Genomic DNA, 13,709 nt, shown 5'->3' on the forward strand with positions numbered 1-13,709 from the left:
GAAGAATACTCTGGGATCAGAGCTCAGCCTGAATCCTGTCTCCCTACAAATCAAATTTCTGATTTCCTTCACTTGTTTTGGAATAGGTTTCAAACCATGCTGGCATAAATGCCTCTCATCAACTGGATCAACCACTGTTTCAGTTTTAATCACCCACAGCACTCCCTCAAAAACATACATTCCAATAAAACTAGTCTGATTATTATCCACCTTGCACATCCCAGATTTCCCATGTTTGCGTATTCCTGGGATGCCCTCCTCCTTAGAATTTATTTCCACCAATCCAAGTCCACCTGATTTCCAAGGTCAAGCTAAAGTGAGCCCTCCACACAGAACAAATTTATCTTGCCTCTGAATTCTAAAACTTCATCCTTTCTTACAGTCTTTCTATATTCCATCCATGCACACACCCTGTGGTCACCCTCATTTCCTATCCTGCCCCATTCCCATGCAGAGTACAAACACAGTCTTTATAAAGAAACTACTTGGTATGTATTTTACATGGTGACTAACAAGTGAATATGTATCTCCCATGCAAAGAAAAAACTGCCTACAGTTGAGGTTCAAAGACCCAAGGCACCAAGAACCTCTCAACCAAACCAGAACCTCATATTCAGCAGATTCTGCACCTTCAGCCTTTGATATGATGGTTATAACAAGCATCACAAGAAAACATTATCAATGTTTTAAAATTTAAAAAAATTCTTCAATTAAAAAAGTAGCAATTTAAGAATAATACCATGTTTTATATTCTGATTTTTCTTACTTGAAATCTAATCTCCCAAATGTGATAAAGGTATCTATAAGACAGATATACCAGCAAAATAAACATATCCCACCAAGTGCCCCCCACTTTGGTTTGTTATGATTCAGGCAGACTGCTCTATTGTCCTTCAAGTCAACATCCTTTCCTGACTACCACCATCTTTTGATTATGCTATTTTTGTGTGTCTCCTTTAAAATATATATATATTTTTCATGTCGCCTTTTAATCATATATTTTCAATTTACTTACCCCAATAATTAAAAGAACTACGTCTGAAATATTAGCAAAGTGTCTTAAATCTATATTCAAATGTTTTAAATTGATGCAGTAACTTCTTCACTTGATAAATGTTTACAAAGTAACTGTTATGTACTAAAATTCAGAGCTAGAAACAATAGATCTTTGAAGTACTGAAAGTGTCACACTTCTAAAACAAAGAAGATAATTGGATAATACTAGATTCAAACTCATTATCCCAAGTTGAAAATCATTTACATATGTTCATATTTCAGTACTACAAAGAATTAGTAAACAGTAAGGAAAAAAATTCTAAAGATACATTCAAGGTCAAATAGTTCAAACACATATACAATGTGATAAATTGTCAAAAAAATGAAAAAGAAACGTAAAACCTTTCAAAATTTTATCACTTTTAGGAATACTGTTCAACTGTGAAGTAAGTCAGGAAAGAAATATTAAATATAAATATCTATATAGAATATGCTTGTTTTAACATTAACAAAGGGCCATTTATATTTGATAATAAGTAGTCTGTTCACTTATATTTTACATAAACAATACATACTGTTTAAGCCAAATGCCTATAAATAGTTGAAATTTATCAAGTATCCCTACATGTTCTGCTTAAGCCTCTAAAACTATTTTAAGTGTGGTAAGTCATACCAATAGTGAAATTATGCAAATATGAAAAAATGTCATAATCACAACTATATATTTTAAGAAAACATAAAATTGAATAAGTTATCAAAGATTATTATCTAATCAACTATCTTATTATTGTTTTATGAACAATACTAAAATATTCTTACCTTAAATATGTGCCATATATGAAGAATAATGCCATCATTAGTCCATTTAAAATAAAAATTACAGCAACATAAAAGCAAGCAGGATCTCCCAACCCTTTAAAATAAACAAAACATATGTTCTAAAGTAAAGTCCATAAAGTATTTTGTGTGTCTTGCAATGTAAATTAAATTGCATTTATTTTGAAAATGGTTGCCAAATAAATTAAATGGTTTCCTTGGTTCCCATATGAAAACAGGATGTTAATGGAGACTAGAGATGAAAACAGTATAGTAGCTATGGGGATTTGAAATCAGGAATGCAAATCTTCTGATTGCCTCCTACCCAGGTGTGGAGTCTATGCCCTGTTTTTTTGTGTTTTTGTTTGTCTGTCTGTTTCTGTATGTGTGTGTGTGTGTGTGTGTGTGTGTATTATTGGGAATTAAATCTAGGACCTTGCAAATGCTAGATAAGTGCTTTACCTCTGAGCTATATCCTAGTTCTTTTCTAAATTTTATTTTGGGGCACAGTCTTGTTGAGTTGCATAGGCTGATTTCAAACTTAAAACTCTCCTGGCCTCAGCCTTCCAAATAGCTGGGATTCCAGGAGTGCACCATTGCTCCCAGTTTAAGTCCTATTTTTGAGTCTGGGTCAGGCTGCAACAGAGTAAGACATAAGCAACACCAAGTGTCTCCTAAGGCTAGGGCATAAGAGGTCATGCAGTGTCAGCTTGGAACCTTGAGCTACCATAGGAAAACCATGACTACTCTGAAGTATTTTGCTATAAAAAAGCCCAAAGCACATGGAAGGCCACATGCAGGTGTCCTTGTTCATAATCCTAGTTGAGCTCAATCTCATAGTCACCTCAGCTCAGGAGCCGGAATGTGAGTGAAGCAGGTTCCATTTAAGTACACCTCTCTCAGCCACTTGAGTCTTATAGTAGAGCTCCTGACATCATAGAAAGCAATCAACCCTCCTCTAGACTGCCCAAATTTCTGACTTTGCAGAATCCACAAGCATAATCAAATGGTCGTTATTTATATCATTAAGCATGGAGCAAGTTTATTATGTTGCAATGATAACTGGGCAATATTATAGAAAGATACTTACCTTCACAACTTTCAATAGGACTGAGTCCTTCTCCTCTGGTAACTGTCCAACATATCTTGGTTTGAATACCAATCATGTCCATTATTTTGGTATAAATTCGGTACCAGCTGGCCAAGATTACCTATTTTTTAAAAAATGAACAATTATAAGAAATATTACTCTAAGCCAGTAATCCCAGCTACTTCGGAGACTGAGGCAAGAAGATCACTAGTTTGAGTCCACCCTGGGGAACTTAGTGAGACCCTGGTTCAAAAAAAAAAAAAGACTGTGGCTATAGCTCAGTATAGCTCAGTGATCTCTGAGCTATCCCTCCAGAGTACTTGCCTACCACAGAAACATACAAAAAATTATGCATCATGCAATTCCATTTCTGAAAAGTCAATTTGTACATGGTCACAGAACACACTCAAAAGCAATACTTTAATGAGAAAATACTGGAACTTGGTAGTTACTTATCTGTGACGTTCATGTCCTTGTTAATCTATTAACTAACTGATTTGGAGGTTGCTGCTGAGCAGAGACCCTGAGAGACAGAGCCTTGCCATCAAGATGCCTTCGAGCACATCATGAAGGCAGATATAGGGAAGTGTGCTTCACAAGATCCTCCTATCAAGTCAAAGAGGAAGTAACACCTCAGCTAGGCCCTGAAGAATGTTTAGGGAAGTGTCAAATGAGAGCAGGGTGGGTAATGAGAGGCCAAAACTCATCATTCCTGATATCAGTGCCTTCCTCCCTCACTTCCTGGGTGTGCACACTCCTGTCCAACCCTCCCCAAGAAAGTGTGCTCAATTAAATAAAAAAACCCTGAGAAACATTATTTGGCAAAGACATGCAAGTTTGGTACTACCTGACTGTAATCCTCACAAACAAACAGAATCTAGATAGTTTTCACATTTTTCTAAATGCAATCAAAATAACAGTTCCCATAGAACCAATTAAGATTCTCTCAAATCAATAATGATCTGTTTCCCATATTCCTTCCTGAGAGATACATTTTCTTTTTTTAAAAAAAATGAATAAATTTAGTATATTAAATTATATCTTAAGAGTTAGAAACAGCATTTAATACAAAAAAAGGCAAAAAGAAAATCATGATTGGAAAAAAGTAACTTACCTCAGGGTAAAGATTGAACCTTTTTAATGTATTAATAACAAGAGGGTATTCAGTCAGTTTATCATTCATAATCATCCATACTCCATTCAAAAATGAGGGTGCTTCCACAATAGTCTTGAAGTAAGAATAATATAGCCCCTGAAATAAGGATAAGTTCCAGTTAAAAAAAGTACATACTTATTATGTCTCCTCTTAGCTTAAAAAAATATTTTAAATACACTGTCTCTGAAAAACAAAGCACTATACCAAGTAATGGCCACAATTAATTTTACAGTTTTCTGATCACTGATAAATTCTTAGGTTGGGAAAAAAATACATATTTTAGAATAACCTTGTCTTCATTAAAATAATTAAATACAAAATAGTTTCAAAACTTAAAATATACATATAAATAACTCTTAAAAGATAAATATAAATAGAAGTTTCAGCACTTAAAGGATGTAAGTAAATAAAACTCAACATACTTCATCTAAGAAGAGTCTGCAATCCATACTAATATGTATGAGAAAAGCCTAGCTTATGAACAGAGCAAATGGTTTATCAAAAAGCCAGCATTTACCATTAACCAAGAAAAAATGCTTTCTTCTTTTTTATCTGAATCCCCAAAATGACATTAGTCATCTTTTATCCAGATTTGCATGTAAAAATGCAAACACACTGAGAAAATTGCGTAGTGATATATCAATTTCATTCAGATGTCACATAACTCTTTTAGATCATTTCCCCGCATCAGTTCAGCATAAGGTTAGAACCCTGTGGGTACGGGCAGGAAGAGGGGTCAGTTTGGGCTCATAAACATTAAAGTGGTTTGCCAATTTGCATATTTATTGAAAAAAATGTTCTTGATATTTTGATGCTTTAGCTCTATGTTTTTAAAATTAAATTTTGTTCTATACTGAGTTAAATAGTGACTCTCAAAATTTCATGTCCACCAGAACCTAAGAATATAACTTTACTTGGAAACAGGGTCTTTGTAGATGTAATCAAGTTAAGATGAGATCATACTAGATTAAGATGAACCCTAAATCCTATTTAACCAGCATCTTTTTAAGAGGAAAATTTGCATAGAGACAGGAAAAAGAGCCACATGAAGATGGAGGCAGAGAATAAAGTGATACATCAACAAGCCAAGGAACACCAAGACTCCCAATAACCACAAGATGGTAGGAGGCAAGGAAAGATTTCTATTGCCTTCAGAGAAAAGGTGGCACTGTAGACACCTTAACCTCCCACTTGTACAGAACTACAAACTATAAAAATAAAAAATTATAATTTTTTAAGCCATCTAGTTTGGTATACTTTGTTACGGCAGCCCTAGAAAAGTACTACACTTATCTTGTTTTGTAGGTTTGATTTTAGAATCATGTGAATATTTACTTAACCTAAAAACAACAACAACAACAAAAATTAAAGCTCTAAGAAACAAAATAAAAATAAAAGAAAGAAATTATCAACTATGACAAGGATTTCAAGTAGCTTTAAGATAGAGTAATTTTACTATACATCCCTAGTGGAATCTAGTCTAAAGTCAAAACAAATTGCAAGAAAATCTTTAACTGTTTTCAGCAATCATATTTTCAATAATACCTTCAGTATTGTTATTCCTAATTAATATGCTAAAATTAAGATTCTTAGACTAAGCAAAAAGGTACAAATTCAATATCAAATCATTAAAAGCATCTAATCTTAAATTTGATTTTAAATGTAAGAATATAAATTCACAATTTATTTTCATTTTTAAAAAATTTGTTTCTTAATTCTGTTTGCTAAGAAGACACAATGGTCAATCTAGTAGCAACAAGAATCTGTGGTGCCAAGATGTGTTCTCTAAATGCCATTTGCCACTAAAACGAATTGGGGCTCCTTAGAAAATTATCTGAGGCCAGTTCTAGGAAAAAAATGTTTTGTAGTACTTGAAAAAGTAAGGAAGATATGGGATACTAGTAAGGTTACATCAAGGGCATGCAGAGCAAATGCAAGGGTTTTCACTAGCTACAGATAGAAAAATCTATAAAACATATTAAACTCCATTAGATCATAATGATATTCCAAAAGAAGGAACTCCACTGGTCATGACTAGATGATACTAGAGAACCAACTCATCTTTCTAAAAAAGTAGCAAATGAAAGGAAAGAACTGCACATTTCCCTGTCTTTCCATTATAAAGAATACATCTCAGAGAATCCAAATAGGTACTCTGATAAAGTTCTTATTTATAAAATTATAGGCCATAAGTTCAAGAAAAAAATTAATAGAACAGATCATCTCTGTTTGGCAATCCTAATGAGAAAACAAACCTAGAGTGATGGCTGGGTGCTCCGGAGGGACCAGCAAGACAATTCTTGAAACCACTGATTAAACTTAACATCTCAAATAATGAGACAATCAGGCATGGTACTGGGCCCTGGTACCAAAAAGAAAAAAGAAAAGAAAAAAAGTGCACAAGACCAACTAGGAAGCATTTGTGCTAGAAAAGAAGTCAAATCTTTAGCCACCAAGACTTCAATCTATAATTTTCAGGAAAATCAGGACAGAGAAACACAATAAACAACATGAATTATTGTGAATAATTCTATAAGACAATCTGAATTCAACAAATAGTCAAAAACAAAACAATGAAAAACGAGGAGAGAAATGTATCAAGTTTCAAGAGATACACCAACTACATGCAATGTAGCAACACTGGATCCTGATTCAAGCAAACCAACTGTTAAAAAGTGCCAATCAGGTCATTTAAACAATGATTTATATTGATGATATTAAGAAATTACTCATTCATTTTTAACTGTGACAATGGTATTGCAATTAATAAAAACAACCAAAAAAAGTCTTGTCTTGAGATACTTTTGAAAGTGTTATAAGATCAGAATTCCCTTTAAAAAGTGACAGGCATCTAAGTGCGCAGATGAATTTTTTTTTTTTTTTTTCCTTTTCCCAGTGCTGCAAACTAAATCCAGGGACTAGCACATGCTAGGCAAGCTCCCCAGCCCTGAAACATCCCAATCCCCTAAAGTACAGATGAAAGAAAAATGGTTGTGTTGTCAGTTGTTGAACATGGGTAGGAGGGAGATCGTTAGTCTTTCTACTTTGGAATATCTTTTTGAAATTTTCCATGATAAAAAGGTTAAAATTTTTTAGATTCCTAAAGTACTACAATAAATTACCACTTGAAAACTAACCATTTCAGTGCGAAAAGCCATCTCCCTTTCCAATGTTGACAGGTGTGAAAAATGACGATCATTTTCAAAGAGGTGTGTTATATGGCTCCTGGAAAAAACAAAACGAAGTAAGTGTTGAAACTCACCTTCAGTATTATTTGTAAAAGTAACTCTAAAAGCAAACATAAGAGTGCCTATAAACTTCTATATTTTTGTAATAAAACTGAAATACAAGGGTGTCTATATTTTTCACTCAGTATGCATTACATTCCTACTAAAATTTCTTTCCATTAAAAAAAAAAAATTCAAACCAGATTTTAAAATTAAATTGAACCAGAACAATGGTATTTTAAGTTAAGCACAATAAAAGCAAAGAGTAAACTGTAAATGTCATTAAATTACCACTTCAGAAAAGTCTGATTAATGAAATTCATATGTCTCTCTATCCAGAAGATTAAAAAAATTAATCTTCCTCTCAATGTGAATACTATATTAATGTTAAGCAAAGCAGAGTCTCTAATATAGGTTCTTTAATAATGGATCTCCTTCTTTATTAAAAAATTATATCATTCTGACCCTGACTTATCAATTAAACTACTTTTTTCAGACTACTGTTATTAGTAATAGATATTCACTCTTATTATAATGAAATTTTTCCTTTAAATATATAGTAAATAGCTTTGGTAAGTCAAAAAATTTTGCATAAAATGTTCCATTGGGGAAAAAGCAATCTTACCAGTGCAACACGGCTGCAAAGGCAGCTGAAAGAAAAAAGAAATTTAAATTATTATTTTAACATAAGGAAATATTTTCACTTTGTACAGATACCCTTTCAAAGATAAGCTTACCATATTTTGAGATGTGGAAATATTGGACTAACTTTAGAGATTGGGGAAAGAACAATAAATCTTTGAAAGCACTAGGGCTAAGCTTAAAATACCAACAGAATGGATCAGAGGGGAATGAAGCATATATCTACAATTTCCATTCACTCATATATTTCAGCAAAATACATGTGGGCCTATCATTTGCCAAACAGTACATAGGAACCATTAGATGGAAACTACAATGAATACAACCGAAAGAAGAATACAAGCAGTAGGTCAGGATACCATAAAATAAAGAAATATGGTGGCTTGAGGGAAGAAGATTGGAAGAGGAAGTGAAGGAGGAAGTATCACTTTTTATATACTACTACAACGTCTGAGTTTTGACAATAAATCATATTTCTGTTTTTCAACAAAGTGAAAAAAGTAAAGGAGGGAGGAAGAAATGGATAAAAAGAAAAGGAAGAAAGAAAATATAAGAGAGAAAAAGCTAATAAATAAATAACATCAATCTCACATGAGAATCAATAGTTTATTTTCCGTCCAAGTAAAGAACATATTAAGATGAATCCAGACAATGCCATTCAACTTTCTAATATAATAAGATACGTCTGATTGCAGGTTTCTAATTAATAACTACTCAGCAATCAAACTATGAAAATGCTATTTGACGTAAAAATTAAATCGCTCATATTGTACTGCTTTATTTTTAAAGTGGTATTTACTTTTTTAGTTGAAAAATTCATTTTGCCTTCAAGTTATTAATGGTTATAAGAGACAGTTATTCTTTTTAATCATACAAGTTATAATATTTAACTTGGTTTGTCACTTTACTTTTTAAGTTACTGGGTATTTTGATTCACTGAAAATTGTTTTTTCTTTAGAAAACAGATTTATTGGCAAATCTACCATTTGCTTCCTTTTTGGTTTCTATTTTAAAGACTTCTCATCACCATAATAAAACCTGGGCTTTATTTTTTCAATGATTCACCTATTATTTTCTGAATACCTCATTCTTCTTTCACTGAATGTAAACGACACCTTTTTCCTATAGAGGACTTATCAAATAGACTTTGGTAATTTCTTTGAGTTTATGATTAGAATTTCATTTATAAATTAACTGAAGAAGAATTTACATTTAATATAGTCTTCATATCTATAAACACAGTATATTACTTCAATTATTCAATTGTTTTTTTTAATTTCCCTTGAGGAAAATAATATCTGCATAGCTAATGGGGGGGGGTAAGTACCTCTTACATGCAATGCTTGGAACCAGAAATGTTTCAAAGTTTGGATGTTTCAGATTTTGGAATACTTTCATATACATAATGAAATACTTGGAGGTGAAATCAAAGCTAAACATGAAATTTATTTAGATTTCATATATATCTTATACAAGATAGCCTGGAGATAACTGTATACAGTAACTCAAGTTCACCCGCATTTTGACTGACCAGTCACATGAGGTCAGGCGTCCAAGGTTTCACTTGTAGCATCATGTCAGCACCCAAAACAATTCTATAGCGGAGCATTCTGGATTAGGGATTAGAAATAATCTATTCATATTTCTTAAGTGCTCCATCTCAACATTTTTTTGCTAATATCCATGAAGGCTTTTTTCATACACTTTTGGATATTACCAGTAATGTATTTATTTCTGAAGTGTATTTATTTTGTAATGCAATGCTTGGCTTATTTTGTAAACTGTTAGTTCAGAGTGTTTTTAGCTTATTGTCTTCAATTCTTGATATTAAACATTACTTACAAATGATATTATTTCTCCTAAAACTGTAAGTTTACTATTAATATCTTCTTACCATTTGATAATAATAATAAACTTCTAGAATACTACTAAACAACTGTGGCAAAAGAAGGCATTCTTGACTTCAACTGAGTTTCACAGCAATGCATCTCACATCATGCCATTAAATTAGCCTTTGACATTCACTATCCTGGAATGAGAACTAGGATGTGTAAAGGTCATCATCCTTCTATCTCCTCAGAATACCACATCTTAAGAGAAGGATGGAAGGTACAAGGTCCATTCTAACCTGCTCAAGTTTTGGATTTGTTTCTTTCAACTTAGTACTAATAACATTAACATCTGAGTGCTTATTATATACCTAGCACTTTATAAGCACTTTATCTACACTAGCTCAATAAATCTTCACAAACATCTTAGGTGGTAGGTATAAATATTTCCCCAGTATGAAGAGGAGGAACTGAGGCATATAGTGGTTATGCAACTTGCTCAAGGACACACAGCAGGTAAACTAAAGAAGGGAGCAGACTTAAGAATTCTGACCTGAAAGTCATGCACTGTATGTCCTCTAGAAGGGAGTGGAAAAGATGAGACAATGGCTTAGCCTTCCTTACCATAAAATAGTCCTAATCCCCTCCCTCTTTATTTTAAAGATAATAGAAAAATATGCTACAATTCATTCCTTAATATAGGCAGAATATTTCACAGAGGCTATTAGTTCTTAAATAAATATTTAGATAAACTTTATTAAAAATTGAGGTACATTATATTTATGTCATCTGAAAATTAGTCTCAGCTAAATTTTGTTCGTATGTAATTTAAGAATAAAGACATAAAATGTCAAAAACTCAGAAAGCGCTCCCTGAGCTTGTCTTACCTTCTTTCCTGCAGAAAATAACATTCTAAATTACTTTCTTTAAATTTATTACAGTAATTATCAACCATTTCTATATTTGAGGGGAGTGTGACAAAATTGACAAATCTTTTTTTTTCCACTTTAACACCTATGCTTTTTTTTTTGTATTCTCAAAGACGTGAGATAAGTATAGCATACTTTTGTTTAAAAAATGAGTTTTTTAAAAAAAATCTAAATTTCAAAAGAAACAAAAAAAAAAAACTATAAGAACACAAGAGTTCAAGGAAAAGAGGTTTGCTTTTTGTAATTCAAAGGACCACATTCCTTATTGCTGATAATTTTGAAAGTCTCTTCTAATTTTGATGGAAGAATATAAATTGCCTACACTCTAAAACTAAATTAGACACTCTGGGATGTTGCATTAACTCTTTCTGATTAAAGAAACTTTGTACCAGATTATATGTCACATTACATCAATTTTCAGTCACTTAGGATTTGAGAGAACTTGTACCTAAAAATTACTGTTCTCCTGTTATTAGAATACTGTTTTAACAAAATAGATCATAACTCCTGACGGAAGAAACAATGTTTTACTGAACTTCGGTACAGTACTTGTTAGCCAGAACACAAAGGTGGGACTCAAATGTTGGCTAACACCTGCTGCTTGATATAATGGGGAAGGCGGAGAGGATGAAATAATCCTAAATCATATGAACATAATAAAAACCTAAGTTGAATATACTTTGACAGACACATGCGTATGTAATCAGACATTACTGCTATTTCAGAGTTTCCATTTATTTCCTGCAAATTGCACACCTCCTGTACAAGCAGCCAGCTCTGAAGCCTCTGGATTTCTTTCTTTCTTTTTCTTAGTACTGGAGATTTAACTCAGGAGCACATTACCACTGAGCTACAGCCACAGCCCAATTTTTATTTTTTAATTTTAAGACAGAGTCTCATTAAGTTGTTTACGGAACTCACTGAATTGCCGAGGTTAGCTAACCTCAGACTTGGATCTTCCTGCCTCAGCCTCCTAGTCATGGAATTATAAACATGTGTCCACCAGCTTAGCTTCTAGATTTCTAGTTTCCCTGGAATCTTGCTCAGCTCTCACTTGACCAGCAGCTGAGGTTCCACTATGCAGTAAGCAGGAAGTAGGAACCAGAATGTCAGACTGGTTCCCCTCTAGACAAGGCTTCCCACAGAACCCCAGCCCAGCTCCCTCTGAGGACCCCTCATTCCAGTCACAGCTCCCAGGGCCAGTGGCAGCTTTTGTTTTTTCCAGGGGGATGGACACACAGCAAGTCCAATGTCCTGGGCAAGTCTGGAAGGGAATATTTTCTAGCCCCCCACACAAGTCTAGTCCTACAGGGTTCAGCAACAGTAAGGACCACCAAGAGGAAAGGAAACCAGACAAAGGCTTCTGCCCTAACAGCTCTGCTAAATCCTCAAAGCTCCCAAACCTCACTGCCCAGCAACTGAGAAACCTGTACACTCCTTACCTCCTCCCTTCCCACAATCACCCCACCTCAGCAGTGTGGCTTAGATGTCCTGGGTCATCTAATCCCCCTCCTTATGGATGACTGAGAGGTAGAGGGATTTTTGCATTTATAATACTCTCCAGCTAAGTCTAACTCATGCAGAAGTTTGAGACCCACCTGTCCTCTCTCTGCTTCTTCTACCCCAAGAGTGCAGGCAAGAACTATGAAGCCAACATGGGTTTCTGTGGTAACCAGCAGTCTACTAAGCTACAGCTGCAGCCAGCCAGACGTGTTCCTGACCTCACACATTTTCCCATCAGGTTACATTTTTTTCCCTTTTATCTGCATATCACAACTAGTTTTTAACTAAAAATTCACAAAGCACCTTCACAAACATTCGATTTTTACCACAACCTTGTCAGTATTTACTCCCATTTCACAAAAGAAAAGGTGAGCCTCAGAATGGATTTTTTTTTTTTTACCCACACAGTTGGTAAAGGGCAAAATTAGTGGAACCTAGGGATTCTAATTCCAAATCTGACTCCTTCTATATTACAGAGCTGCCATCGTTCCTATTTGTGGACCATCAGTGACCTTATCTTATAACAACATGTATATGACTCTATATCCAAAATGATATTCAAAACTACTCCTAAATTGAGATTAAGTTTTATCTAAATCACCATGAAGCCCACACTCTGGCCTATTTCCAATCAATGTGACTGCGTTAAGCAACAATCCCCTAAAACCCCAAGTGCTTTGAAGATTTAATGCCTTTGTTCCTTCCTGAAAGTTCTGTAATCCATCCCTCAAAGTCAAAAGAATTCAAATATGGCAATTTACGCTAACTGTCCTGTGACCCTTCCTGTTATACCCTTTACAGCACCAAAACATGCCATGTACACGTCATGCACATGACAGTTTATTCTACTACAGTGCAAGGCTGAGCCACTGTTGATTCATGCCTGGCATCTCACTGAGTTGAACTATTAAACTACTATTATCTAAGTTGTAAGAGAAATTACAGAATGTTTTCAATTAGAAATCGAAACACATAACATCTAAACAATCCAAATTATTTCAGGGGTTCATATTACGTGAAAATTCACATTTCTAACCAATAGTATCTAGAAAACAAAGCCCAATTTCTGTTAGTAAGCTAACAAATTAAAAGACATTCATCAGGATCCAGTCTGAGAAAGAAAAAAGTCACATCCCACAAGCTTAGCTCTGTCTTTCCTTCGTAGTGCTAGATTTTTGTGTGGGTTATGAACACTTCAAAGCCAGCAAGTGCCTGAATAACTACTAGATAAATAACTACTACAATATTTTCCTAGAAACCAAGAAGAACATTCAAGAAATATTAGCCAATATCTTTGTCCTTAAGGGTAAAATCTTTGAAAGAGAAGATTTAGTACACGAAATAATAAAGAACACATTAAGCACTCAAGCAGATGGCACTAAGTCTAAGAACTGTGAGAAATCTAAGAAGGCAGATCAGTAATGATCTTCTTAGGACATTTAAATAAGATTTTAGGGAGAAGGCCTTAGAACATGAATACAACTTATTTGGGGATTTTTTCCATATTTTTTAACTGGTGCA

General features: G+C 33.9%; 1 protein-coding gene across 3 annotated transcripts in view; it reads right to left on the bottom strand.

The window, feature by feature from the left end:
• DPY19L1 (dpy-19 like C-mannosyltransferase 1) overlaps positions 1-13,709 on the bottom strand; it is a 108,277-nt gene that overhangs the window by 74,310 nt on the left and 20,258 nt on the right. For all 3 annotated transcript variants that reach the window (XM_079151745.1, XM_079151743.1, XM_079151744.1), the window contains exons 2-6: positions 7,911-7,935; positions 7,196-7,283; positions 4,017-4,154; positions 2,903-3,023; positions 1,816-1,909 (exon numbers count right to left, since the gene is read on the bottom strand). In XM_079151745.1, coding sequence (XP_079007871.1) covers positions 1,816-1,909; positions 2,903-3,023; positions 4,017-4,154; positions 7,196-7,283; positions 7,911-7,935 — 466 coding nt within the window. The remainder of the gene's footprint in view (positions 1-1,815; positions 1,910-2,902; positions 3,024-4,016; positions 4,155-7,195; positions 7,284-7,910; positions 7,936-13,709) is intronic.

This window comes from Sciurus vulgaris (genome assembly GCF_902686455.1).
Source record: "Sciurus vulgaris genome assembly, chromosome: 8".
NCBI lineage: Eukaryota > Metazoa > Chordata > Mammalia > Rodentia > Sciuridae > Sciurus > Sciurus vulgaris.